Below are 27,090 nucleotides of genomic sequence, written 5' to 3' on the forward strand. Positions count from 1 at the left end.
GTTCAACCATATGTAGATCAGAGGTTCCCATGACTACCTTTCTCGGGTTCAATTTATTTGCTAGAGCTACTCACAGAACTTTGGAAAACAGTTTACTTACTAGAATACCAGTCTACTATAAAAGGATACAACTCAGGAATAGCCGGATGGAAGAGATACATAGTATAAGGTATGTGGGAAGGGGCAGAGGGTTTCCATGCTCTCTCTAAGTATACCATTCTCCCAGCACCCCGACATGTTCACCAATCCGAAAGCTCTCTGAACTTGTCCTTTTGGGTTTTCTATGGAGGCTTCATTAAGCAAGCATGATACATTAAATCATAAGCCTTTGGTGACTGATTCAGCCTCCAGCCCCATCTCTCTTCCCCAGGAGTGGGGTTGGGAATGAAAGTTCCAACCCTCTAAGCATGGTTGGTTCCCCTGGCAACCAGCCCTTATCCTTAGGTTATCCAGTAGCTATCCAAAAATCACCTCAGTAACATAAACTCAGATGTGGTTTAAAGTGTCTTCTTACGTGAATAACAAAATACACACATTTCACCCTTATCCTCTAATAACTTTGGAAATTGCAAGGGTTTTAGGAGCTCTGTACCAGAACTGGGGATGAAGACCAAATATATATATTTCCTTTTTCTTTTTTTTAGGAAGATTAGCCCGGAGCTAACTACTGTCAACCCTCCTCTTTTTTTGCTGAGGAAGACTGGCCCTGAGCTAACATCCATGCCCATCTTCCTCTACTTTATATGTGGGACGCCTACCACGCATGGCTTTTTACCACACCAGGGGTGGTGCCATGTCCACACCCGGGATCCAAACTGGCGAACCCTGGGCTGCTGAGAAGCGGAACGTGCGAAGTTAACCGCTGTGCCACAGAGCCGGCCCCTATATTTCTTAATATAAATCACGATATCACACACATCTACCAGGTAAATGCTTTTCTATCAGGAGAAGGGAGAATAAATCCATTTCTCTGGGGCTAGAGAGAAGACTACCACTACTATCTACCACTTCAGAGCACCAAAGACACTCCAGAGCTTTCAGAAGCTGAGAATGGAAACACCACTGACTGGGGACCCTCTGAGTGACACAGGGGAGCTGTCCTTACCCACTGACACCAGGTTGCTATAGTTCTCCAACATCACGTCCCGGTACAGGTCCTTCTGAGCAGGGGCCAGGAGCTGCCACTCCTCCCAGGTGAACTCCACAGCCACATCATCAAATGTCAGGGATTCCTGTAATAACAGCATTGTTTAATGAAGTGATGTCCTTTTGATGATATGGAAGAAATGTTATTCTGATCATTTCCACATATCTAGTGGGTTGTTTATTGGTTTTTAATGTACCATGGAAGAAGCAAAAGCCTAATAAAATATTAGGATACAACTAATTATAATTGTGTAGTCAGTCATCCATCCACTCATCCAATTAGAAGTTTCCATAATGTGTAGAAGTTAAGTCTTCTTGTTAATCTAGAAACACATTCATATATATATATATGAGATGGACATATATGCTAATGACATCAGGATGACTGAATCTTCACAGTCAATCAATCAGAAGAATCTTCTGTGAAGAGACTCAAGATACCAGAATTATAAGAAACTACGTGTTTAATAACATGTTTAACATATCGAAAGGAATAAAAGAAACTATCAAAAATGCTCAAAGAACAGGAGACTGTAAATAATGACAGGTAGATTTGAGAAAAATCTACAAAAAATATGAAAGATGTATACATACACACACACACATATTAGCAGACAGGTTAACAGCATATTAGATACATAAAAGGAACAACTTGTTTCTATAGTACTACTCACAACACTTCCGACACCAGATGTCTGGACTTTTCCATTCCAAGCAACTTTTGGTGGACTGACTAGATATCCCACAACGTAACTCAACTCTGACATTAACTGCCTGGACACAGACCCCATAGGTTAAGGGCTCTGTCCCACACGACTGCCCCCAATTCAGGTGCCAATTCCAAGTCCAGACTGTGACCCTGCTTGTGACCTATGACCGACTGGCCATAAATCAGAGGTTCCCACGATGCCCTCCTCAGGTTCGATTAATTTGCTAGCTCACAGAACTCAGAGAAACATTTACCTATGTCTACCCGTTTATTAAAGGATATGATAAAGGGTACAGATGAACAGCCAGATGAAGAAATACACAGGGCAAGGTCTCGGAGGGTCCCGAGCACAGGAGCGTTTGTCCCCATGGACTTGGGGTGCATCATTCTCCCGGTACGTGGATGTGATCACCAAACCCCACACGATTGGGATTTTATGGAGGCTTCATCACATAGGCGTGATCGATCATTAACTCCATGTCCAGCCCCTCTTCCCTCTCCGAAGAACGGGTAGTAGGGCTGGAAGTTCCAAGCTTCTAATCATGCCTTGGTCTTTTTGGTGACCAGCCCCCATCCAGGAGCCCACCAAGAGTCACCTCATTAGAACAAAAGACACTCCTATCACCCAGGAAATTCCAAGGAATTTGGGAGCTCAGTGTCAAGGCTGAGGTCAAAAACCAAATATTAGAACAAAAAGCACTCCTAATGCTCTTATCACTGAAGAAATTACAAGGGTTTTAGGAGCTCTGTGCCAGGAACCAGAGGCAGAGACCAATATATACATTTTCTATTATTTCACAGAAACCGATAGAAGACCTAAATGCTAAATTTTAAAAAGCCCTATAGAATATATTTATGACATACATTAAATGCCAGAAATGAAAATGTTAATAATTTTGTGACAAAAGTTTTAATCAAAAACTAAAACTTCCATATGGAAAGAAACAACTGAAAGTCTGGAGAAAAATATTTGCAACATATAGAAGAAAGGATCGATATACAGCGGACATACACAATCCTATAAATCAGTAAGACACAACAGATTTTTTAAATGAGCAAAGGATACAGACAAGTATTTCAGAGAACAAATAACCTAACTGACCAGGAAATATCTCAAATTAGTAGCACCAGTAATTAGAAGGATGCAAAAGAAAGCAAGACAAAAGAATATTTGACCACCAGAAATCAATATATCAATTATATCTCAATAAAAAGAAGAATATTCGGGGCAGGCCCAGTGGCGCAGTGGTCAAGTTCGCATGTTCTGCTTCGGCAGCCTGGGTTCGCTGGTTTGGATCCCGGGTGCAGAAGTGTCACCGCTTGTCAAGCCACACTGTGGCAGGCATCCCACATATAAAGTGGAGGAAGATGGGCATGGATGTTAGCTCAGGGCCAGGCTTCCTCAGCAAAAAGAGGAGGACTGGCAACAGATGTTAGCTCAGGGCTAATCTTCCTCAAAAACAAAGAAAAAAAGAATATTCGGCCATTTATATTGCTGACAGTCATGAAAGTTACTATCATCATCATAACAAGTATTAGAAAGATCAGCAACACTGAACCCTCTTACATCGTATGTACTATGAGCCAGATACTCTTCTAGATGCTTTATACAGATTAACTCATTTTATCCACATAAGACTTTATGAGGTAGGTCCCATTACCATCATTCCATTTTACAGATGAGAAAATTCAGGTGTAGAACAGCAAAATGATGTGTGCAAGGTCACAGAGCTAGCAAGTGGCTCAGAGCCAAGACTTTTAAACATTGTGTTACAACGCCCACAAAGTGGCACGGTCACTCTGGACAGCAATCAGACATATCCATTAAAATGTGAGATAAGTACACCCAGCAACTGACTTCTCTGTAGCCACAGTCAAAAATACTCACACCAATTCCTAAACAGGCCTTAACAAGGACTTGTATGTTTCATAGTTTGTAATAACGAAATTACCTAAATGCTCCTTAATAGGAGAACAGCTAAAGCATTGCACACATCACGTGGAGGACAGGACAGCGGGTCAAAAAGAAGGGAGATTGGTATGTACTAACACGTAACCAATGCAAACACACTGAAAAGGGAAAAAACAACAAATACCATCAGTATGATTCTTCTTAAAATAAAAACAAAAACACCAACAACAATAATTATCTCGACACTGAAGACAGTCTGGAGGATACAGATTAAACCGATGACCCTCGTTCCTTGAGGAGGAAGGATCACATCTCAGGGTACTGGGCAAAGAGCCTTGGACTTTATCACTGATGCTTAGGTTTTTCCACAGTGAATATATTTATCCTTTTTTAAAATGTTTTTTTACACTTCATTTCAGATAATTATAGATTATCATATGCAGTTGTAAGAAATAATGCAGAGAGAACACTAGCCCCTTCACACAGTTTCCCAGAACAGTAAGCTCTTGCATAACTATAGTACAATAGCACAGTCAGGAAACTGACACAGATACAAACCTTAGCCATATCTACCAGATTACATGCACTCACTTCTGCGGGGCTCTGTTTACTCAGCTCTACGCAATCTTATCACACGTGTAGGTTCACGTGGTCATCGCCATCATCAAGACACAGCACAGCTCCCTTACACAGACCCCTCATGGCACCCTTTTACAGCCACAGCCATATTCTTCTACCCTCACATTCAGCCCCTGGCAGCCAACAATTCACTTAAATTTCAAAAGGTTACAAACAGAATGATTCCATTTACACAACATTCTTGAGATGACAAATTTATAGATAGAGAACATAGTTTTTACAGTTACAGACAGCAGCCCCCTCACATAAAATAACATGTCTGACTACGTTCCTTCACCATTTTTCAGATTAAATACTTGCATCTCTCCCAACCTTCAGTGGTGACACACATTGTAGTTTTTCAAGCATCACTATGAACTGATGCAATTTTATATAGTTAATGTTTTTCAATCAACTGCAGTCACTGATCTTTGGATCCTCAAAATGAACCATCTTTGGATGCTCAAAATGAACCATCGTAGGCCGAAGGAGAGTCCCTGCAAGTTGGCTGCTATGTTTTTGGAATATGATTCCATTCATGTAAAAAATATCATAATAGATGTGTATATTTACATCTACAAATAGATACATATATACTCATACTTTTGTCAATACATACACAGACGCAGAGCCACACACAGATACCATGACGGGAAATAAATATTACCAACTATTTATAAAAGAGGATTAAGAAGAAAGTGTATGAAGAAGAAACTTAGTTTTTAATATGTGTACTTTATGATTTCAGTCTTTAAATAGATCTTTGAGTCAGCTGTGTAACTAACAAAAATAAAGGCAATTTAAGAAAAGGTAGATGAGATTTTGGATTTAAACATGGGGACCAAGAGTCAGTCATACTGCGAAGTGTGAGGAAACAGTCCCCATAGAACTGCTCTCGCTTGAGATACAAGCTGCAAGCTCAGGGGTCCCCAGGATCACCCTCACTTCAGAAAAGCAGGTACAAAATCCAGGGTCCCATGACACCCTCAGGTGCGGCAATTAATTAGAATGACTCACACAACTAAGGAAAGTGCTACACTTACAATTAAAACTTTATTAACGAGAAAGGATACAAATTAACATCAGCCAATGGGAGAGACGCATATGGCAGGGTCTAGGAGGGTCCAAGCATAAGGCTTCCGGTCACCTTCTCCCCACAGAGTCCTAGACAGTGTTACCTCCTCCCAGCCATGACATGTGACAATATGCAGAGTATTGTCAACCAGGGAAGCTAACCCAAGCCTTTGTTGTGCAGTTTTTCTTGGGGCTTGATCACCTATTGCCTGCGTGACTGACCTTCAGTCTTCAGCCCCTCCTGGAAGTTGAGTTAGTACCTCTGGCCGCCACTTAAAGTCGGAAGTGACACAGCACGGCCCAAAGTCCCCATCATAAATCACATTTTAGACTGTCCAGTGGTCCAAGCCCCCAGGCAAACAAAGACACTTCTATCAGGCAGGACATTCCAGGGACCTAGAGATCTCCCCCCAGTAGCCGAGGGCAAAGGCCAGACCTCTCTCTACATAAGGTCCCTTCTTCACTACACGACGAGGAAGGACTCTGCATTTTCTAAGACAAGGAGAAGGCCTAAAGCAGATTCCACCAGGCTAAGTCCTTACCAGACAACAGCAGCTTCAGCTGTCTACTTCCAAGTCTCTATTCACACACCAGCCCAGCCACCTGTTCACTGAGGACCGTCTGAAAGCCCTGCAATCCTTCCGCTTTCCTCGGGTGGTTGGTTTTAGTCCTGGAGAATCCAGACCACCACAAGGCTGAAATTCACTTGCATTGGTCCCGCTCTCACTGAGTTCCATCAGTCTATTCCTACAGGCGTCTATGAGTGATCCCTTACGGAACAGCCACAGGGAATCTGCTTCTGCATTTATAAGGAGGCTGCTGGTCAGGACACCGTCCACCACATCACCTCTAGGAATAAGCAGGAAAAACATTCCCTAGGAAATAATCAGCTTTCTCCTCAAAACCAGTCCGTACCATGTAAATGATAATGATTCTCTTGTGGTGCTGGCTGTCAGAGAGATTAGATGCAAGTGGACAGCTAATAGAACCCACAGGACCCTCCAGTCATACATATGTCCCAATATTAACAATTAGTGTCCATCCTATGAACTATATTCCTTTTCCCACTTTGCCTGAGTTTAAAAACAAACTTGATTTCTCCCCAGATCCTGCTTTTTGAAATTTATACTTTTCAGATTAATGGAAGTGATCTGTGACAGGGCTCTACAAATCCACTACGGAACAAAGGAAAGAATAAAACAAACCAAAAGTCACCTGGGCCTCCATCATTTTCTCCTCTTCTCTGAAAAGAGCTGGCAGTGCAGAGGTTCTGTCTTTGTGTCTTCTGGACCTGCTCTGAATTCTTGTTCAGAGATTTCAGTCCTCAATCAAGTGTGTCCCCAGAAATACGGATACCAAATCCTGTAACTTCTTCCTCCTTCACATGATTCTCTTCCTCCTGGGGAGTCAGGACCTGTGGGCTGAGGAGAAAATTCAGTCTGAGTGGGGCATTTCCTCTGAGCCCGGACGCCTCACTGCTCCTGAGCACGCACCTTCACACAACAACCACAGTACTGCTAAGTGTCCCTTTATTTGGTACCCAGGAGATTTTATACTCCTGAGCAATAAAGCCTAAGGTTCTGAATGTGGTGGAGGTAGCCTTTATCTGTGAAGTTTAACTGGGGTGACTGAAGGCAGATGAGGGAAATGAGATCCACCCCAGCGCCATGCCTCAGCAGCAGGTGAATCTCAGGCACGTCAATTATACAAAACACACCATCTGGAAGGAGAGGATCTGGGCACTGTTTCCTTTAAACCACGTGTGCTCAGGAGCCTCTTCAAACGTTTCTGTACGCCTCGTGAGTTCACACATCTCAGTCCGAAAACCAAGGAACTGGGCAAATCAGAGCACTGTCTTATAAGCAGTAATGATATCTTCGGACATTTAAAATACATAAAAAACAAGAGTACACAATATTGTAGCTAAAATGGAAGGTGATACATGAAGTCGAAGTGCTCTAAGATCCCCTGTATTGTCCGAGAAGAGTGTAATGTTACTAATTAACACAAGAATTTGACAAAGTTAAGATTCCATGGTGTATGTAATCTCTAGTGCCATGATGAAAACTAACAATTGTCCTAAGGTACATAATTTCCAGGCTAACGGAAGGGGGAAATATAATAAGAAGAAATTCACCCAAAACAAGGCAAAAGAAGAGAATAAGGAGGGCAAAAACAATGCACTTAGATGACTATTTTAAAACAATACATACTAAGAACTATATTAAGTATAAACAACGAGGATTCCAGCTGATTACATTAAACACAAATGCTTCTAAACTGTAAGACTGGATTAAAATTTAAAACGTAATAACATGCTATTATAAATGACGTGTCTGAAATATAATGATACAGAAGGCTTGAGGATAAAAAGTTAGAAAAAGACATACCATGGAAAGAGCAACCATAGATAATATACTGTAACTATATTCTCAGATAAATGGACCAGAAAGCCCAAAAATTCCTACAGAGAAAGAGAAACAATGCTAACTGGTATGAAGTTCAAGTCACCACCTTATAAAAATTTGCAATTTCTATGCACCTAACAATATAGCCTTGAAATGGATACAGCAAAAACGGACCACAAAACAAGAAGAAATAAACATATCCAGACTAACAGCAGAAGACTTCAACACACTTCTCCCAGAAACTGACAGAACAAAAAGGCCGTCGACAAACAAAATCAAACTTATAAACAATACGATTCTGAGGATCAAAAATATCTGATAAGTAGGAAAAAATATTGAGAGAAATTTTAACAGATTTAAATAACTGGAAAGATGGACTATGAAGATGACTCAGAAAATGAAGAATTTCAAAGATGTTATGTCTCCCAAATATATAGAGAGATGTAATGAAATCCCAATCAAAATCCTAAACTTAAAGTTACACTAATGATGACAGTACAATATTAGTACAATAATCGGCAAATAGGACAAAGGAAGAAAATAAAATGCCTCTAAACAGACTCACGCATATCTAGACTTGATGACGAAGGCAGCACTGCAGAGAAGAGGGTAAGGGTGCCTTTTTAACAAATGGTGCGGGGACAGTCAGATATCCAAGCTGGGGGTGGGAGGGCAGGGAGAAGGTTGAACCCACCTCTTAACACAAAAAAATCATGCTGGGGGATAACCGTCAATTTCACTGGGAGAGGCAGATCAATAAAACATTAAGAAAATAACCTAGGAGAATCTCTCAATGATATTAGGGTCTAAGAAGATATTTTAAAGAGGCCACATGAAGCAAATTATATTCTGCTGGAGGAAGGGTAAATGGTACAACCACACTGGAAAACATCTGGCATCATCTATTTAAATTGAAGTTGTACACACCTTAAGACACAGCAATTTCACTCTGAGGTATACATCTAAGCTATTTATCCTCTGCTCCCAAAAAAATAAGGGCACCTTTGAACAGAAGATATGGACAACAATTTTCATAGAAGCGTTATTCATAACAATCCAAACTGCAAACAATACAAATTTAATTAATAGTAGGAAAAACTGCCATATGCTCAAACAGAGGAACGCTATGGCGAAACTACAACCTCTGCCCAGCTTGCAAGATAAGAATTTGTTAAAGGATGATAAAACAAAAACAAAGAGGTCTATGTGAGAAGCCCTCTGTGGCCTGCAACTCCTCAAATATTTACTGTGTAAACATTATAGGTTTGCCTGACCCCTGTTACAGAGCAAAAAAAAAGACACCTAAGTGAAAAAACATCAATGATTCTTAGAAATATTGAGCAAAAGCAGCTTGACATAAAAACATGAATGATGACAGTATAGAATGTGTAGGAAAAATAATAAAATACATGGTGACCAAAAAAAGCACGATGTATAACTACACTGATACACAGTTAAAAATAGGCACAACTAAATAAAATATAATGAAAAGAAATGATTAATTATATGATAAAACTATAAATAAAACCCTTAAAGTGCTTGGTATGGAGAGCAGGATGGTAATTACCTTTGGGTGTGAGGACGTAATATAATCGGGAAGAGACAGAGTACCCCTGGGGTGCTGGCAATGTTCCGTTTCTTGACCTGAGCAATGACTATTCATAGATATATTGCTTTTATACTGATGAACTTGCAGACCTTTTAAATTAACAAATAAATGAAAGAGCTCAACAATACCAAAAGCTTGTTCTTTAAAAAGATCAATAAAATATATGCATTTGTAATGAGATAGACAGAAAGAGACCTGGTGCAAATGAAAAATATAAGAAATTAATGGGAGATGTAATTCAGATAAAGTAGACTTTTTTTTAGTCTTGAAAGAAGATTATGAACATTTTTATGTTATTAAATTTGAAATCCTAGATGAATTCATAATTTTATGACCCTACCCTCCTGTTAACTCCAGCCAATAGAGCAGGTGAATGTTACCAGTAGGCAACAAGACAAAGATGTCCACACATCACCCCTCTGTTCAACTTTCTGTTGCAGGGTTGAGGCAATGCACTAAGACAAGAATAAGTTATAAACATCAGAAAGTAGGACAGGAGCCAGCCCTGCTGCCGAGTGGTTCAAGTTCCCATACTAGGCAGATCCCGAGTGTGGACTCCAGTCATCACCATGCTGTGGAGGCATCCCACAAACAAAGTAGATGAAGACTGGCGCAGATGTTAGCTCAAGGTTAGTCTTCCTCAAGCAAAAAAAAAGAGGATTGGCAACAGATGTTAGCTCAGGGCGCATCTCCCTCTCAAACACACACAAAAGTAATGATGAAATAAAGAGTATTAAAAAAAAGAAAGAAAGAAAGTAGGACAGAAAATTAAGGTTATATTCAAACAATATCATCATCAACATGGGAAAAGAAATCCAAGGAATGAATTACTTAAAAGAGCAAATGCTCCCCCAGAAACCAATGTGAAAGATGACATGAGTGGAGCCACACAAATAGAGCCGGAGAAGCCATTTCGGAGGAACTGCCTTGTTTTCTTTTTCTGCCAAACTGGGCCAAACCACCAACAGTCCAAGAAGTCAGTAAGGACAGAATATCCTGTTTGTAAGGACTGATGAAATTGAACTTTGCTGATAACCAAATTTCAAGTCAATCTGTGAACTAGAAACCTAGCCTCGCCTCATCCAGCACCAATCAACTCTTCTTTAATACAACTTACCTCATCCTCCCATTTTCCCATAAAACCCCTGAGCCCCTCTCCTGTAACTGGGACACTATTTGGGTTTCTACTTGAATCTGTGGCTCCCCGAATTGCAATGCTTTGACCCCAAATAAATGCTTTGCCTCTTCAACTGGTTTCTGTTTTTGTAGGCTGACACCTCTAAGCGGATTTTCACACATACAGCCGGCTAGAACTGCACCAAATAGTAATATGGGCGTAGTGATTTCATTTCACAGAAATTCAATCACTAGCAACGGGAACCGTACCCACCACGACTGACTTAAGACCAACCAGGACTTACAAATAAACCGGGATATTGGACACCTTGCCAGAGGGATGAATACTTAACAAAAAGAAAACTCTGTTAACAAAAAAGAAAGTGTGAATGTATGTCAGGCAAGTAAGCAAATTAAGAGGCGAGGGCAGGTGTTGGCAAACATTTCCAGCAAAGGGATAAACATACATTTTCAACTTTGAGGGTTCAGGTCTCCGTCACAAGAACTCAATCCTGCCTTTGCAGGGCAAAGGGAGCCATACACGGAACTACGATACTATGTAACAGATGGGCGTGGCTGGATTAGTCCCTCCGTCTGCAATTAGTCAACCCCTGGACAAAAGGCCAAAAAACAGACGGTTTCGAACGAACTGCCCTGGGCTGTACCGCATTCTGCCCCAGCCTCCGAGGTCAGAACCTCAAGCCAATCAACAGCGGGGGGTCCCACGCGTCCACAGCTTCAGCCCCCACAGTCTCTGCACCACAGACACTGAGCACACACCCCCTTATTAATCCGAAACCTGGACCATCCACCCAGCATCACTACGCCCATATTAAATCCCCAACCTGAACCAGACACTGGGATCATCGTAAACACCACCTGCATCATTTACAAGCACAAAGATCCAGAAAGACCCCATACTCTGCCGGTCGGGACACGGTCGTTCATCTCTACAGACCCTTAACTGTTCTAATGAGCCCCCTCCCATACCCCAACCATACACAAGCGCGTCATAGATTCCCACCTGGTTCCGCTCCCTGCGCCCGACCCCGCCAATAATTCCATCGGTCCACCCCACACCACTTTCACTCTGTGGACATCACTTCACTCTGTGAGAGACAAACCTCCCAGGACACACACACAAAAAACTTCAAGGGACAAAACAACACACTGACCTGCTTTATCCCGAACCACAGGGAGAGCCTCAACGGAACACTTCCGCGAACGGCTTCCACTTCTGGACCCGTCGCTCAGATTTTTCGTTCGCCTACGGCGGCCGAAGAGGGTCCGACACATTTGAACGAGCAAGGACAAGTGGATTTCCGGCAGGTCCTTCGGAGGCAATATGGCCGCGCCCAGCTCGCCATCTCTCGGGCGCAGCCATGTTGGGAGACCTGACGTACAGAAGGCTGAGGGGCGCGTTTGGGGCCGGTAGCCAGGGGTGGCCGACAGGTGAGAAGGCGCTGAAGTTATGTGGTTTCCTGGTCTTTCGATTCTTACGGAAAATGGGTGGATTTTTAGAGACTTGAGCTTCCCCGGGCAAATATGGAGCCAGCTAAATTGCGTTCGGCGGGGTAGGAAGAAAAGCAATATTGCGGCCGCCTGTGTTTTACACTGTGTGTGAAACAAGCAAAAACCGATTTCAAAACGGACAAGTAGGAGTCGGGTGTCGGTAAAATAGCAGAGAACGAACTCCTGGAAAGAGAAAAGGTAACACATGCGGTGAACGGACACCCACGGAAAGCTTCTGGCAGAAAATTTCTTGCGGGAAGCTGTTTTTAAGAACAGAAGAAGATTTCGAGAAACTGGCACAGTGGGAGGCTGGTTTAAGGGGAAAAGAGCGACTGGGATGAGCCTAAGTTTTCATTGGGATCCGGGCCTCGGGGAGAGTGTCGCTAAAGTGAGGCCAGTGAAGGTCTGGAGCCAATGAGAAATGCACCACCGGAATTGAGTCCAAAAATATTATTAAGGTCAATAGCTTTTTGACCAAGGTACCTTGATAATTCAATGGGGTTAGTCTTTTCAACAAATGATGCTGGGATCATTGTATATCTATTTGCAGAAAAATAAAGACCCTTAACTCTAACCATATACAAAAATTAACTCAAAATAGATCACAGGCCTAAATATAAGAGTTTGTAAAAGTATAAACGTTAGAGAAGCAAACGGGAGATAATCTTCCTGAACCTAAGTTAACCAAAGAGTTCTGAGACAAGACAGTAAAGGAAGAGCCATAAAAGAAAAAAGAATAAATTGGACTTAGTTAAAATTCAAGACTTTTGTACTTCCAAGTGATGTGGACTAAGGCTGCCCCAGCTAGAGAAGCCCAAGGTGACCTGGCCTACATGCCAAACTATATGACCTGGTGGATTTTTATGGTATAAATTAGGGTTGCCCCGGGGAGAGAAGCCCAGGGCATCCTCACCTACATGCCAATCTATATGGCCAGATTCGTATCTAAAGTTATATGACCGCACAATAACCAGACCCCATCTGCACTGAAATCATTTAATGACTTTTTACGTCGTCTTTTCTTTTTCCAGTAAAAATAAGTCACGTACCCATGCCTTATAAAATTAGCCCTAATCCTCAACTCAGGGCAGCAGCAGGAGCTCTGACTGCCCATGGGTCCTGTCCCCATGCAGCAGCAGCAGCAGCTCTGACTGCCCATGGGTCCCGTCCCCATGCTATTCCACAGTATTCTCTAAATAAAAAGAGCACTACTGCCAGATCTTGAGAGTCCAAGAAATCTTCCTTTCGACTCCTCGGCTCACCGACCCCGCATCACAAGCACAACATTTAAGAAAGTGAAGAGTGGAGCCGGAAATTGGGAGAAAATATTTCCACATTATACATCTGATAAAGGACTTATATTCAGAATATATAAAGAATTCTCAAAACTCAACAGTAGTAAAATAACCGTCTAATTACTTTTTGGGGTCATGGAAATTTCTAAAAATTGGATTGAGGTGATGGTGGTGCAACTCTATAAACTTACTAAATGTCATTGAGTTGTACACTAACTACTCTTAAATGTTCTGTGTAATTTATGACGATAAAGCTGTTAAAATTCATTGTTCTTCTATACTACAAAATTTATGAGGTATTGATTTTTTTTAAAGGCACCAAGTATAACTGCAAAATCATAAACTACATAGATTAAAAGTAAATGGAGGGGCTGGCCCCGTGGCCGAGTGGTTAAGTTCGCGCGCTCCGCTGCAGATGGCCCAGTGTTTCGTTGGTTCGAATCCTGGGCGCGGACATGGCACTGCTCATCAGGCCACGCTGAGGCAGCATCCCACATGCCACAACTAGAAGGACCCACAATGAAGGATATACAACTATGTACTGGGGGGCTTTGGGGAGAAAAAGGAAAAATAAAATCTTTAAAAAAAAAAAGTAAATGGAGATGTCTGGGACATACAAGAAAAAAGGTGCAGCAAATCTTGGAGTGAGAATTAAGAATTTGGTAAATGAGAGGATCATAATATAAACTGAACATAATTCAAGATTTTAGGTTTTCCAAGTAAACCCCACTTTACTGCATACCTTTTATGACTCTAGTTACCATCCTACTAGTTCACCCATGATATTATTATAGCCACTTAATTATATATAGATATACATAAAGTTTTGTAATATGGAAATATGTTTATAATGATAAATTAAGTGACAAAATTAGACTACACCTTTTTTCCCCACTTTTATTGAGATGTAATTGACATAGATTATGCCTATTTTTAATAAACTTTTTATTGGGGGGAAATTTTAGATATACACAAGAGTCACAAGGTACTACAAAGAGTTCACATATCCTTCATTAGACTTCCCCGCGTGTGAACATTTTACAAAACCATGGTATGTTTGTCAAAGTGAGAAATTAACATTGGTACAATACTCAAACTACAGATTCTATTTGGATTTCACAAGTTTTTCCACTACTGTCCTTGTTCTGTCCCAGGATACAATATTACATTTAGACATCACGTTTCCTTCAGTTTCTCCACTGCGTGACCATTCCTCAGTCTTTTCTTTTTTTCATGTCCTCAATTATTTTGAGGAGGACTGATCAGGTATTTTGTATATTGTCCATCTTTTGGGTTGGTCTAAGTTTGCCTTGTTAAATAGGGGTTATGTAGTTTGGAAAAGATACATCAGAATTGAAGTCCTTTTCTCATCACGTCATATCTAGGGGTACAAAATATCAAAATGATTTAAGATTGATCTCCTAGTAAAGGTAATGTTTGCCAGGTTTCTCCACTGAAAACAGCAAAAACAAGTCTGACCAAAGAGAGCAATCCTACAGGGCTCACATCAACAGATTTCAAGACTCATAAGCCTGTAGGAGTATTGGTATTGTTAGTATTGGCGAAAGGATAAACCATAGGTCAATGGAACAGAATAGAGATCCCAGAAAAACACCCATACAAATCAAATATATTCAACTGTGTGCTAAAGGTATAAAGGTTATTCAATGAAGAAAGGATAGACTTTTCAACAAGTGATGATGGAACACAGAGGTCCACAGGCAAAAAAAAAAAAAAAAAAGGAATCTCAACAGATTCATCACACAAATCACATATCCGATAGAGAACATAGAAAGAATTCTTAAAAGTCAACAATAAGAAAACCCAATTTTAAAAATGGGCAAAGCCCTTGAACAGAAACTTAAACAGTGGCAAATAATCATATGAAAAAAAGATCAACATTATTTGTTATTGGGGAATTGCAAATTAAAACTGCAATGTGATACAAGTACCCAGATATTAGAAATACTGAAACACAAAAAAAACTGAAAACGTGAAATCCTGGGGATAAGGTGGAGTAACAGGAACTCTTATTATTTGCAAGAGACAATGCAGAAAAGTACAGCCATGTTAGAAGATAGGCGGGTTCTTGGATGTATCTTTATACAGATGATACCAATTTTTAGGAAGATAGTCTAAAAAAATTTTTTAATGAAATGGTTTTCACTGAGGATTAGAATTTAGGAAAATGGTTGTTTTTACTTCTGTCAAACAAACCTGAAAGGAAATATCCAAGAGTAAATTTTGTTGTGAGATGCACAAAAATTCTATATTCACAGACACACCACTTGGTCATGATGAACTACTATGATTTTTGTGGAGATGATGAGAAGAGTGGATGTAGGAGACACATTTTTAATAGGAACCTTGAGAAAAGACTTTTACTTGAAAGACTGAAAAGAAATGTTTCCAGCATCCAAAGGTCAAGCCTCAAATCACCCACTAGCCTGGGGCTGTGGGTCTCAAAACTTCCAGATTCCTTTGCTCTCAAGCACAGACAAACACTACATGCACCAAAGAACACCGACTTCAAATTCAATCTGAAATTTACCACAGAAACTCTCGTCCAGTGACACTCCTCCTCCTACCCCAGGTTTCTCCTTGTCATGAGCCCCGTTAAATCGCTAACCTAGACAAGAAGCAGTGTTCACTGGTACACACCTTCCACTCAGTTTTCAATCACCAAGTGTTGTAGAGTTAATATTTAGACCCTAAGGCCTGGCCATGGGACCTTAAGTCCTTAATCTCTTCAGACTAAGTTTTAACCAAGGTCCCTACACTAATGCCCAGATTCCTCAGGGACTGAACCCAAATAAATCCCCAAACAAAATGTTCACATGCATTCCTGCATCACCAACCCCACAGGCCCCTCACTTGGAATCCGGACCCAGAATCAGACTCACCAGATCTTCAGCCTCTGAAGACGCCACTGGCAGCTGCCAAAGGCTGAACCCAGGTCCAGCCACTTCCAATTCCGGTGCTCTCCCACCAGTCCCTCCTTGCCTGTCACTAGGGATGCTGAGGGGATGGGAGCAGTGTGTCTGGTGAGGGCTGGGGTCATTCCCAGGAGTCTGAGTTCTGGCCTTGCAGGGGTTCTATGAGGTCACACAGCACCATTACCTCATTGAGCAGTATTCTGATGTTTCTGACGGGAGTGGCCATAACGGCTGCGAGGACTCTGCCCCTTGAAGAAATGGAAATGTCTTGTGGGCACCCCAGTGCGTTCCTCTCTGGAAGAGATGGTCACAGGCACAGAGCTTACTATTTTTCAGAGGCTAGAACCCATCCGAGGCCAATATGGTGTGGGATGCATTCTAATCATCGATTTGGGCAAAATGGAAAGTCAACGGTGCTCTTGAGTCTTAGGCAGGAACACCTTGGATGTGGCCAGTTTGCATGAAGTCTGATGTCCATATGCAGAGAAGACCTCAGAGAGCTTCTGGCTGGATCTTAGGTTGAATTTACTTGAGGTCTGTATTGCAAACATCTATAGTTCAGTCTTCTTCCTGTATTTCTCCTTTACTCTCATGCTACTGCCACACTTGAAACTGGTGGCCAGATAGCCATTAACGATTCTTCTTAAAAGTCATGTAGATAAGCAATATATTATCAGACGCCCACTAGGTTGCTTATAGATATCTCTGATACTTGGGTCACCATGGTACGGGTGCTTAAGTTATTTGTTAGGAACCGAGAGTCAACTCTTTGTCCAGTTGAGGCCAGTTAAGACCACTGACCCATTAACTGGGTCTGTACAAATGTTCAACAGCTGAGCCTTTGATGTCAAGGAGCTGAAAACTTGACCCTCAGTCATGCTAATACCACCATTTTGTGAATATGCATCCTATGAAGAGCCATGAAGCTTGACTATACCTGCATAGATCATCTATTACCTCACTTCTCCCTACCTCCAATCATCTTTCTCCACACTTCAGACCACCCTGCCCCTTCACCCTATAAATATCCCTAATCTCCATTTTTGGGGAGGTGGATTTGAGACTTGTCCTCCTGTCTTCTCGCTTGCCTGCCTTGTGAATAAACCTTTTCTCTGCTGCAAACTCATTTTGGTGACTGGTATACTGTGCAGCAGGCAAAACAAGCCTAGTTCAGTAACACACTCACAACACTTCTGACACTTCTGGTCACCCAATGTGGTGGGGTGTGGAAGGTTCCCTACACTAAGCAATTCTCCAGACATCAGCTGGATGTCCTACAATTTAACTCAATTTTAACACTATCTTTCTAGAGATAGTCAGACCCCACAAGTTAAGGTCTCAGTCCCATAAACTGCTCCCACCCGACTTCAGATGCCAATTACAAGTGTTAGGTCCCCAGGTTACCTAAAACTTCTGTCCTACTTGGCTACAAGTAGGAGGTTCCCATGACCCCGTCCTTGGGTTTAATTCATTTGCTAGCCCAGCTCACAGAACTCAGTGAAACACTTACTTTTACCAGTTTATTAAAGGATAAAGGATACAGATGATTAGCCAGATGAAGAGATACATAGGGTGAGGTCTGGAAGGGTCTCAAAGCACAGGAGTTTCTGTGCCTGTGGAGTTGGGGTGTATTACCCTCCCCATACGTGAGTGTGTTCATCCACCTGGAAGCTCTCTGAACTCCGTACTATTGAGATTTTATGGAGGCACCTTCACATAGGAATGATCAATTATTAACTCCATTTCCAGCCCCTCTTCCCTCTCTGTAGAGTGGCAGATGGGGCTGAAAATTGCAAGCTTCTAATCACAGCTTGATCTTTCTGGTGGCCAGCCTCATCCAGAAGCCACCCAGAGCCCAACCAGAGTCACCTCAATAGGACAAAAGATGCTCCTAGTGCTCTTATTACTTAGGAAATTACAAGGGTGTCAGGAGCTCTGTGCAAGGAACTAGAGGCAGAGACTAACATATATATTTTCTACTCATCTCACAAGGTCAAACACCCAATCTCAAAAAGGTACATGCTAAATGATTCCATTTTTCTAATATTCCACAAATGACAAAATTGTAGATACATAAAGATCTGTGATGCCAAGGGTTAGGGTCAGGGAAAAAGATGTGACCATGAAGGGGGAGCATGAGGGAATTTGTGTTCTGAATTTTTATGGTGGTTTTAGTTACGTGAACCTATATATGTGATAGTTTCCTAAAACTATATATAAAAACCAAACAAAAGTGAGTACATGTTAAAACTGGTACAATCCAAATAAATCCTGTACTTTACAGCACTGAAATAATTTCACTTTATTTTATTTGATAATGAACTATGGTTATGTGAGGTTTTACCTTTGGGAGTAGCTGACTGAAGGAAATTAGGAAATCTCTGGAATATTTCAGTTTCTGTGATTCTAAACTTACTTCAAAATTTAAAGTTATATTAATTTTATAAGCCAGTTGATGCTATTCTAAACTTTGTTATACACATCCAAATATGTGGAGTTACGCTTATGAAATGAATATATTCAGTTTCATTTTGAAGTACTTTAAGTATTCTGAAATAACACAAACTTCAAACCAAAGAAACACAAGTTAATTTTATAATGAAATAGACACAGAACACTCCTGCATTGTATACATTAAAATTTAATCCATGATGAGAGTAACTGCCACTATTGAAAATTTATAAAACCAATGACAAGGCCACTATAAATACGGCTGAAGGTATCTTGTCCCCAATTGCTTGTGAGGTGTATTATCTAAGTTTAGACTTGTGACAAAATGCTGTCATTCACCATTTCTCCAAGATTTCTTTCCTTCGTTGTCTGATATTTTCCTAAACTCCACCACATTGAATGTGTTCATAAGATATTTCTATATGGATTTCCTGGAAAATGATGAGGCAATATATATTACTGTAAACTCTGCCATATTCATTGCCAAAGGAATGTATTTCTCTACTGTGAACCCACATCTATTGAGGTGTCACTTCTAGGCAAAGGCTTTCCCACAATTATATCTCTACAAATTAGAAATATTCATTCATGATTGATTGATGATCACAGATGATAGGGTCTACTTCTCCTGAAGGCATTCCTAGTCTATCACTTTCATAGGATTTATCTCAGCATACACTTTTTAGACATAGGTCCTAAAATATTTTCATCAAGGCTGATTGTATCTGAGTTGTTTTCTAAGTTTTTTCAACATAAAATATGAGGTAACTGATCACTAAAGACAAGACCACATTCTTTGCATTGTTATTCTTCATTGCATACTGTTATCTTGAGGGCCTACAACTGGCAACAGGCTTTCCCAAAGTGACTACCTGTGAATTCTCTTATGTTTAACAAGGATTGACAAGTGGGCAAAAGCTTTCCCACAATCACTGCATCGATAGGGCCTCTCTCCAGTATGTTTCCTTTGATGAACATTGAGCCCTGACTTTGTAGTGAAGGCTTTCCCACAGTCACTGCACTCATATGGTTTCTCTCCCGTGTGAATTCTCTGATGGGTAATGAGGTCATTTTTGCGCAAAGAGAATTTCCCACATTCAGTACATGCAAAGGAAGTCTTTCCTGTGTGAAATCTCTGATGTTGAATTAGGCAAGTCTTCTTCCTAAAGGCTTTACCACAGTCATTGCATTTGTACGGTTTCTCTCCAGTATGAGTTTGCTGATGTACACCTAGAGTACTCTTCATGGTGAAGCCCTTTCCACACTCATTGCATATATACGGTTTCTCTCCAGTATGAGTTCGCAGATGTGCAATGAGCATGCTTTTCCCAGTTAAGCCTTTCCCACATTCATTGCATACATAGGGTTTCTCTCCCGTATGGGTGCGCCGATGTACATTAAGATGACTCTTCTCTGTGAAGCCTTTTCCACATTCACTGCATATATAGGGTTTCTCTCCTGTATGAGTTCGTTGATGTCCAATCAACCGAATCTTTGCTGGAAAGCCTTTCCCACATTCACTACATACATAGGGTTTCTCTCCTGTATGAGTTCGTTGATGGACAATCAGGCGGCTCTTTACCGTGAAGCCTTTCCCACAATCACTGCATATATATGGTTTCTCTGCAGTATGAGTTCGCTGATGGACAATGAGATCACTCTTCATGGTGAAGCCTTTTCCACAAACACTACATACATAGGGTTTCTCTCCTGTATGTGTTCGTTGATGTCTGATGAGAGGGCTCTTCAAGGTGAAGCCTTTTCCACATTCATTGCATATGTAGGGTTTCTCTCCAGTATGAGTTCGCTGATGTACGATGAGACAGTGCTTCATTGAAAAGGCTTTTCCACATTCACTGCATGTATACAGTTTCTCTTCTGTATGAGTTTGCTGATGTGTAATAAGACTGTTCTTCAAGGTGAAACCTTTCCCACATTCACTGCATATAAAGGGTTTCTCACCAGTATGAGTTCGATGATGTGCAATAAGACGCCTCTTCTCAATGAAGCCTTTTCCACATTCACTGCATATATAAGGTTTCTCTCCTGTATGAGTTTTCTGATGTGTAGTGAGACTAAACTTTGTAGAGAAGGCTTTCCCACATAGACTGCATCCATGGGGTTTCTCTCCTGTATGAGTTCGCTGATGATAAATGAGCCGACACTTTTTGATGAATGCTTTCCCACATTCACTACATGTATAAGGCTTCTCTCCCATGTGACTTTTCTGATGTGTATTGAACTGTGATTTCTTGAGGAAGGTTTTGTCACATTCAGTGCATTCATAATATTTCAGTCCTGTATGAATTCTCTGATGTTCAGCTAGCCTGGATTTTCTGGAGAATGCTTTCCCACACATACTACACCCATGAGGTTTCTCTCTAGTGTGAACTCGCTGATGATCAATGAGCTGAGACATCTTGAGGAAGGCTTTCCCACATTCATTGCATACATGGGCTTTCTCTATGTTGTGAGCTCTCTGCTGCTTAATGACCTGGGACTTATTCTTGATAGGTTTTGCACTTACAGGGAATTTAATTTCTGTACAAAATTGTTCACGGTTAGCATGGAGAAGAGATTTCCCATCTCCATTACACTCAACAGAGTTCTTTAAGTTACAGCTTCTGTTCTGGTTTTCAAAACTTAAATTTGATTTTAAAGTTTTTTCATGTAAGTCAAACACAGCACGTTTTTGCTTTAACACGAAAGGACTTTCACTCCAATTAACAATATCTGCAAACATATTATGTTCGCAGCATTGTTCCACACTCTTCTGAATGCTTCGATTTTGCAAGTGATGCTGCAGAGGATCATCAACTTTCCTGATTTCTAGAAAAGAAGAGAACAATGAATCAATCTGTAATCTCTCGTAATCTTATTCTGGAAAAAAACTGTCTCAAAAAAATGCTTTCATGTGAAGTAACTAATTAGTGGCAATCTTATGTGTGGTGTAAGAAATATATTTGGGGGCTAGCCCAGTGGCACAGTAGTTAAGTTTGTGTGCTCTGCTTCACCAGCCTGGGATTCAAAGGTTCAGATCCCAGGCATGGACCTACACCACTCATCAAGCTATGCTGTGGGGTGACCCACAAACAAAATAGAGGAAGACTGGCACAGACGTTAGTGCAGGGACAACCTTCCTCAAGCAAAAAGAGGAGGATTAGCAACAGATGTTGGCTCAGGGCCAATCTTCCTCACCGAAAAAAAAAACTATATATATATTTGGTCTTGGCAGAGTTCCTAAAACCCGTGTAATTTCCTAAGTGATAGGAGTATCTTTTGTCATTCATAGCAAGCCCTTCCAATCACACCTGAATTTATGCTAATGAGGTGACTTAGCATAGGGCTCCTACATAGCCTCAGGAGGGGGCCAGTCACCAGAAAGGCCAAGTGATTAGAAGGTTGGAAATTTCAGCCCTACCTACCAACCTCTGGGAAAGGAGGGAGGTCCTAGAGATTAAAGCTCTATAAAAACTCTCAACCATTTGATCAGCTTCTGGGTTGGTGAACACATCCATGTGCTGGCAGGATGGTACACCCCAGTTCTATGGGGATCAAAGCTCTTGCATTCAGGAATCCTTCAGACCTTGCCCTATGTAACTCTTCATCTGATTATTCCTCTATATCCTATATAATATTCTTTATAATAAACTGATAAACATAAGTAAATGTTTCTCTGAGTTCTCTGAGCCACTCTAGCAAATTAATTGAACCCAAGGACGGGGTCGTGGGAACCTCTGATTTACAACCAGCTGGTCAGAAGCACAGGTAATAATCTGGACTTGGGACTGACATCTGAAGTAGCGGCAATCTTATGGCACCAAACCCGAAACTTGTAGTATCTGACATATTTCCAGGTAGCTAGTGTCAGAAGTGAGCTAAACGTGTAGGAACCCCAGGTTTTGTTGCAGTTATAGACAACCAAAGCAGAGAAATAAAGTAGGCAATTGCAGTGTATAAAACATAGTTAAAGGAGCAACGGAGACATAAGAGGTGAAGGAAATCAGGATATATGTAAGGAAAAGACAAGTCACTGATGGGCTCAATGGGAGAAGCAGGAAGAAGTTAATGAAAGTGAGGACTCAAGGATTACTCCAGGAAGTATATGGCTTGAGCCACTGGGAGGGTGGAATGCCTCTTAATGAAATGAAGATTACTGAAGTCCAGAATGAGGGGGAAAGCTAGCGTGCACTGTGAAACAAAGTTTAAGATGATTATTACATATCCAAGTACAAACATGAAGAAACTGGTTGAACATATAAATCTTAGAAAAGGTCTTATCTGAAAACAGCAATGTTGGATATCATCAACCTATATAAATTATTCAAAGAAAGAGTACTGGATGAGACTGTGTTTGGACACACGTATAAGAAAAGGTGAAGGCACAAGGGCCAAGACTCCAGTCATTCCAACATGTGGAGTTTTGGAATTCAAGAAGCCCACAGAAGAAAACCAAACATTGAGTATTGTGATCAGACCCAGGTGTAGAGAACAAATACTGTGGTGAGTAAGCAAGTGGATCCTCAGCATCTGATTTCAAGATAAGTGTGACAGACTATTGAGAATTATCATATTCCAAAAACTGGCCATTCTTCTGCATTCCGCAGACCATCATGAACCTAACTCTTCCAAAGCACTAATCTCAAAGCTAGACAAAACCTTCTGGAATCAAGACTCCAACCAATAGTCTAGTTGAAACATACTCTCCTGTGTTCCCACATACAGAGGGAATGGCGATACACAATAACATGTTAACTCAGCGGCTTGGGTTACTCCATCCCTCCACATTCCACAGAAAGGACTGGTTCTGACAGATCACTGGGAGATAACCTCTGAGTCCTTGGAATATCCTGTCTGAAAAGAGTGTCTTTTTATACCTGATGTCTTAGGCCATATCATACAGTTTACACTAACAATGTCATTTATGGTAGATACCTGTTTTTGTACGCCTGGGGCTTTGGAGAACACTAACATTTTGACTCTAAGGGGCTAGAGGGACCAGGTTTAGGTGAGCTTCCCTGGTTGGCAATACTTCACACTTGTCAAACATTGTGGCTAGGAAAATTCAGCCCTGTTCACGTGACTCTGCCAGTGGAGGATGACTGGAAGTTTGTGTCTAGTTTCTCTTGGATTCTTTCCTATGCATTTTTTAGCTTTGATAATTTTAATCTCTATTGTTTTACTATCATAAATTATAACCCTGACTATAACAGTACTACAATATTGTGATTTATAAAAATACATATTTGGTCATTCAGATGACCAAAACATATTTCTCATATATATGTGGTCTTCAGCCACAGTTCCCAGCTCACAGCTCTCCAAACCCTTGGAGTTTCTAGTTTATGTTGATGAAGGTGACTTTTGGACCCCACCCAAGGGCAGAGACTTGTTGCCATGTGATCAGAAGGTTGGAACTTTCAGTCCCACCCCAATTTCCAGGGAGGGGTTGGGAGTGGGGCTTGAGGTTGAATCAATTGCCAATGGCCAATGACTTGGTCAATCATGACTATGTAATGAAGCCTCCATAAAAACCCAAAAGGACAGCTTGTTGGCCCATTTTTCAAAGAACCTCCATGTTGGGGAACCAGAACACTTCCATGTGCCACTGTGCCAGGTCCCAAGCTCCACGAGGACAGAAGCTCCTTTGTTCAGGACCCAGTCCTATGTATCTGTTCATCTGGCTGTTGATTTGTATGTTTTAATATCTTTTGTAATAAATTGGTAATTTAGTGAGTAAACGGGTGGTCTTGAGTTCTGTGAATCGTTCTAGCAAATTAATTGAACCCGAGGAGTGGCTCATGGGAACCCTCAGTTTGTATCCAGTTGGTCAGAAACATAGGTAACAACCTGGCCTTACAATGGGCATCAGAAATGGAAGGCAGTGTGGACAGATTTTTGGGACCCCTCTTCCTCTTGTAACAGGTGAATCTAGCAAGCAAACTGCACAGGCTTTAAGTCAGGACAGTAACATCCACACAGGACTGTGGAGCAGCTGTGCAGGCCATCTTCAGCCCACACTAAAATGACCTTGCAACCCCACACCTCATGACTGAAGACGTGAGCTGGAGAAATCAACAACAGGAAAAGAGAAAGCGTACCTCCCTCCTACATCCACAGCTGCATTTCTTAGAGATTTAGGGAATAAATAACGACCCTGTCCTTGCCTCCCTCCACACATAGATAATATCAGCTTCTCCGAACTTCTTTGACATATAACTAAGGAATTCTTGTTTATGTTACTTTTAATGTATAATCTAGAGAAGAACCAGATGTACCCTATCCTTTCGTAACAGATATGAAATCTAGTCGTAAAGGTTTTCTCTTTTCCTCTTCCCCGCATGTGCGCTGTTTTGTGAAAGAGACATAAGCTGCTCTTAAAGTCACACGTCTCAGAGCAGTTCCATCGGAGCCCTGTGCTGAACTGTTTTCCTGGGGTGTGAACTCCTCATGCTAATTATTGAATAAACTCCGTCACTAATATCACCTAGACTCTTTATTTCAGTCGACAGCAGTCTTGTGGGACTGAGCCCTTTACCTGTGGAATCCGATTCTGTCTCTGGGTAGACACTGTCAATTGAGTTGAATTCTCAGACACACTGGTGGTGTCCAAGACCTGCTTCTTGGTGTGGAGGAAGCCTCCACACAAACACGTTGGAATTGGGTCCAGGAACCCAAAAGAAGTACACGCCCCTGCCTGATAATGTCTACCTTCTATATAGTAGGCAAAGTGATCCATTAAAAATTAGTTATATAACGCCACTCCTCTACTTAAAACTCCCTACTGGTTTCTCAACTCATCTGGAATGAAATCAAGGTCTTGAATGCCCTTGACAGGCAATATGTGACCTATGTACCAGAATCTCCAGCTACGACCCCATTGTCCTTATCTCCAGTCATGTTCCCTCTTGCTCATTACACTCTCTCCACACAAGCTTCCTAGAAGTTCCTCAAACACATTCCAGATTCAGGTCTTTGAACTTCCCGTCATCTCACATTTGGAGAATTCCAAGGAGCTTACTCACATCCCTCATCCACATGCTCGGAGGCACCTTATCAAAGAGCCATCCCCATTCCTAAAAGCACAGTTCCGGGACTCAACACCCACTGTTCCAGCGGCTGCTTTAATTTTCCTTACCGCAGCTTTTGCCCTAAGATGTGTTATTTACATACGTTTATTATTGATCATATAGTACTTCCACTGAGAATGAAATGAGGAAACATACATATAAAACGTTCCAAAATAGACTGTGGTGATGGTTGCACAACTATGTGAATACACTAAAAATCAGTGAATTATATACTTGAAACGGGAAATTGTACGGTATGTGAATTAAATCTAAATAAAATCAGTAAACAATATGATGTGAAAACAAAAGCATTAAGAAAATAAACACAGTGATGAAATCTAAGAACTAAAGGAAAATCTGAATTAGCAAAACTATGAAGGAAGTAATTTGAAACAAACATGAGTTACGACCTAGTTTTAGCATGCGGCATGTTAATAAGATCTTTTCTAGTCAATCAAACGAAACAGTAGAGACCAGAAGACAGCTCAGCACCCAGGGAACGATCAAGGTAACGCCAGGATGGCTAGAATCAAATACGTGTATGCTGAGAGAGAATCTAAATTTCAAAAATGATGGAGGGAAGATGACTCCTGTTCTCACAAAATGGGAAGTCAGAGGCCAGCCACCATGAAGAAGAGTAAAACAAACAGAAATACAGTGTACATTAGACAATACAAAGGGAGAAGTCAATTTGGCAGTATCTTTCAGGGAACAGAAAGAGGTTAACTCATGAGAATGGAGGAAACTTTTAAGACATGAGAACCAAGAAGAAAACGAAAAGTATGGAGAACTGGGAGGTAGGCAGGGGGAGGAAGAGGGGACCAATGAATTTCACATGAATGCACCGAGAAAACCAGGTCATCGCGGGGACACGGCATCCAAGGTGGGGCTGGATGTTAAGGAGTGAAATCATTATTTCCTAACAGGGCAGGAAGAAGGTACAGTAGGAAAAAAAAAGTGATGAATTCAGAGTTCTCTTTCCAGAGACACCTGGAAAGCAGAACTTCATAGCAAGAGAGGCAGAGACACCGTGACAGTGGACAAAAAAGAGGAAGGGTTGAAAATCCTAGGAAGAAGATAGTTATGCAAACAAAACCAAGATGTATATAAAATAAACAGGGCTTAGATCTCAGAAGAGAAAAAAGGGGTATATTTTCCACTAAACGTCTACAAAGAAAAAGAGTTCCCATATGGAAAGATACATGGAGGGGCTGCTGACATTTCCCCAGAGACT

The 27,090-nt window shown here is 41.2% G+C and overlaps 2 protein-coding genes across 2 annotated transcripts in view; both read right to left on the minus strand.

Moving 5' to 3' along the window:
- The window catches only part of LOC124250310 (uncharacterized), a 30,083-nt gene extending 18,251 nt beyond the window's left edge, over positions 1-11,832 (minus strand). Inside the window, exons 1-3 of the mRNA XM_046682118.1 lie at positions 11,768-11,832; positions 6,675-6,880; positions 1,106-1,232 (exon numbers count right to left, since the gene is read on the minus strand). Of these exons, the coding sequence (XP_046538074.1) occupies positions 1,106-1,232; positions 6,675-6,689 (142 nt within the window). The 5' untranslated portion in view covers positions 6,690-6,880; positions 11,768-11,832. The remainder of the gene's footprint in view (positions 1-1,105; positions 1,233-6,674; positions 6,881-11,767) is intronic.
- Positions 11,833-18,913: 7,081 nt separating this feature from the next.
- LOC124250311 (uncharacterized) overlaps positions 18,914-27,090 on the minus strand; it is a 34,640-nt gene continuing 26,463 nt past the window's right edge. The window contains 1 exon segment of the mRNA XM_046682119.1: positions 18,914-21,615. Coding sequence (XP_046538075.1) covers positions 19,655-21,615 — 1,961 coding nt within the window. The 3' untranslated portion in view covers positions 18,914-19,654.

This window comes from Equus quagga, chromosome 13 (assembly GCF_021613505.1).
Source record: "Equus quagga isolate Etosha38 chromosome 13, UCLA_HA_Equagga_1.0, whole genome shotgun sequence".
In the NCBI taxonomy this organism is placed as follows: Eukaryota; Metazoa; Chordata; class Mammalia; order Perissodactyla; family Equidae; genus Equus; species Equus quagga.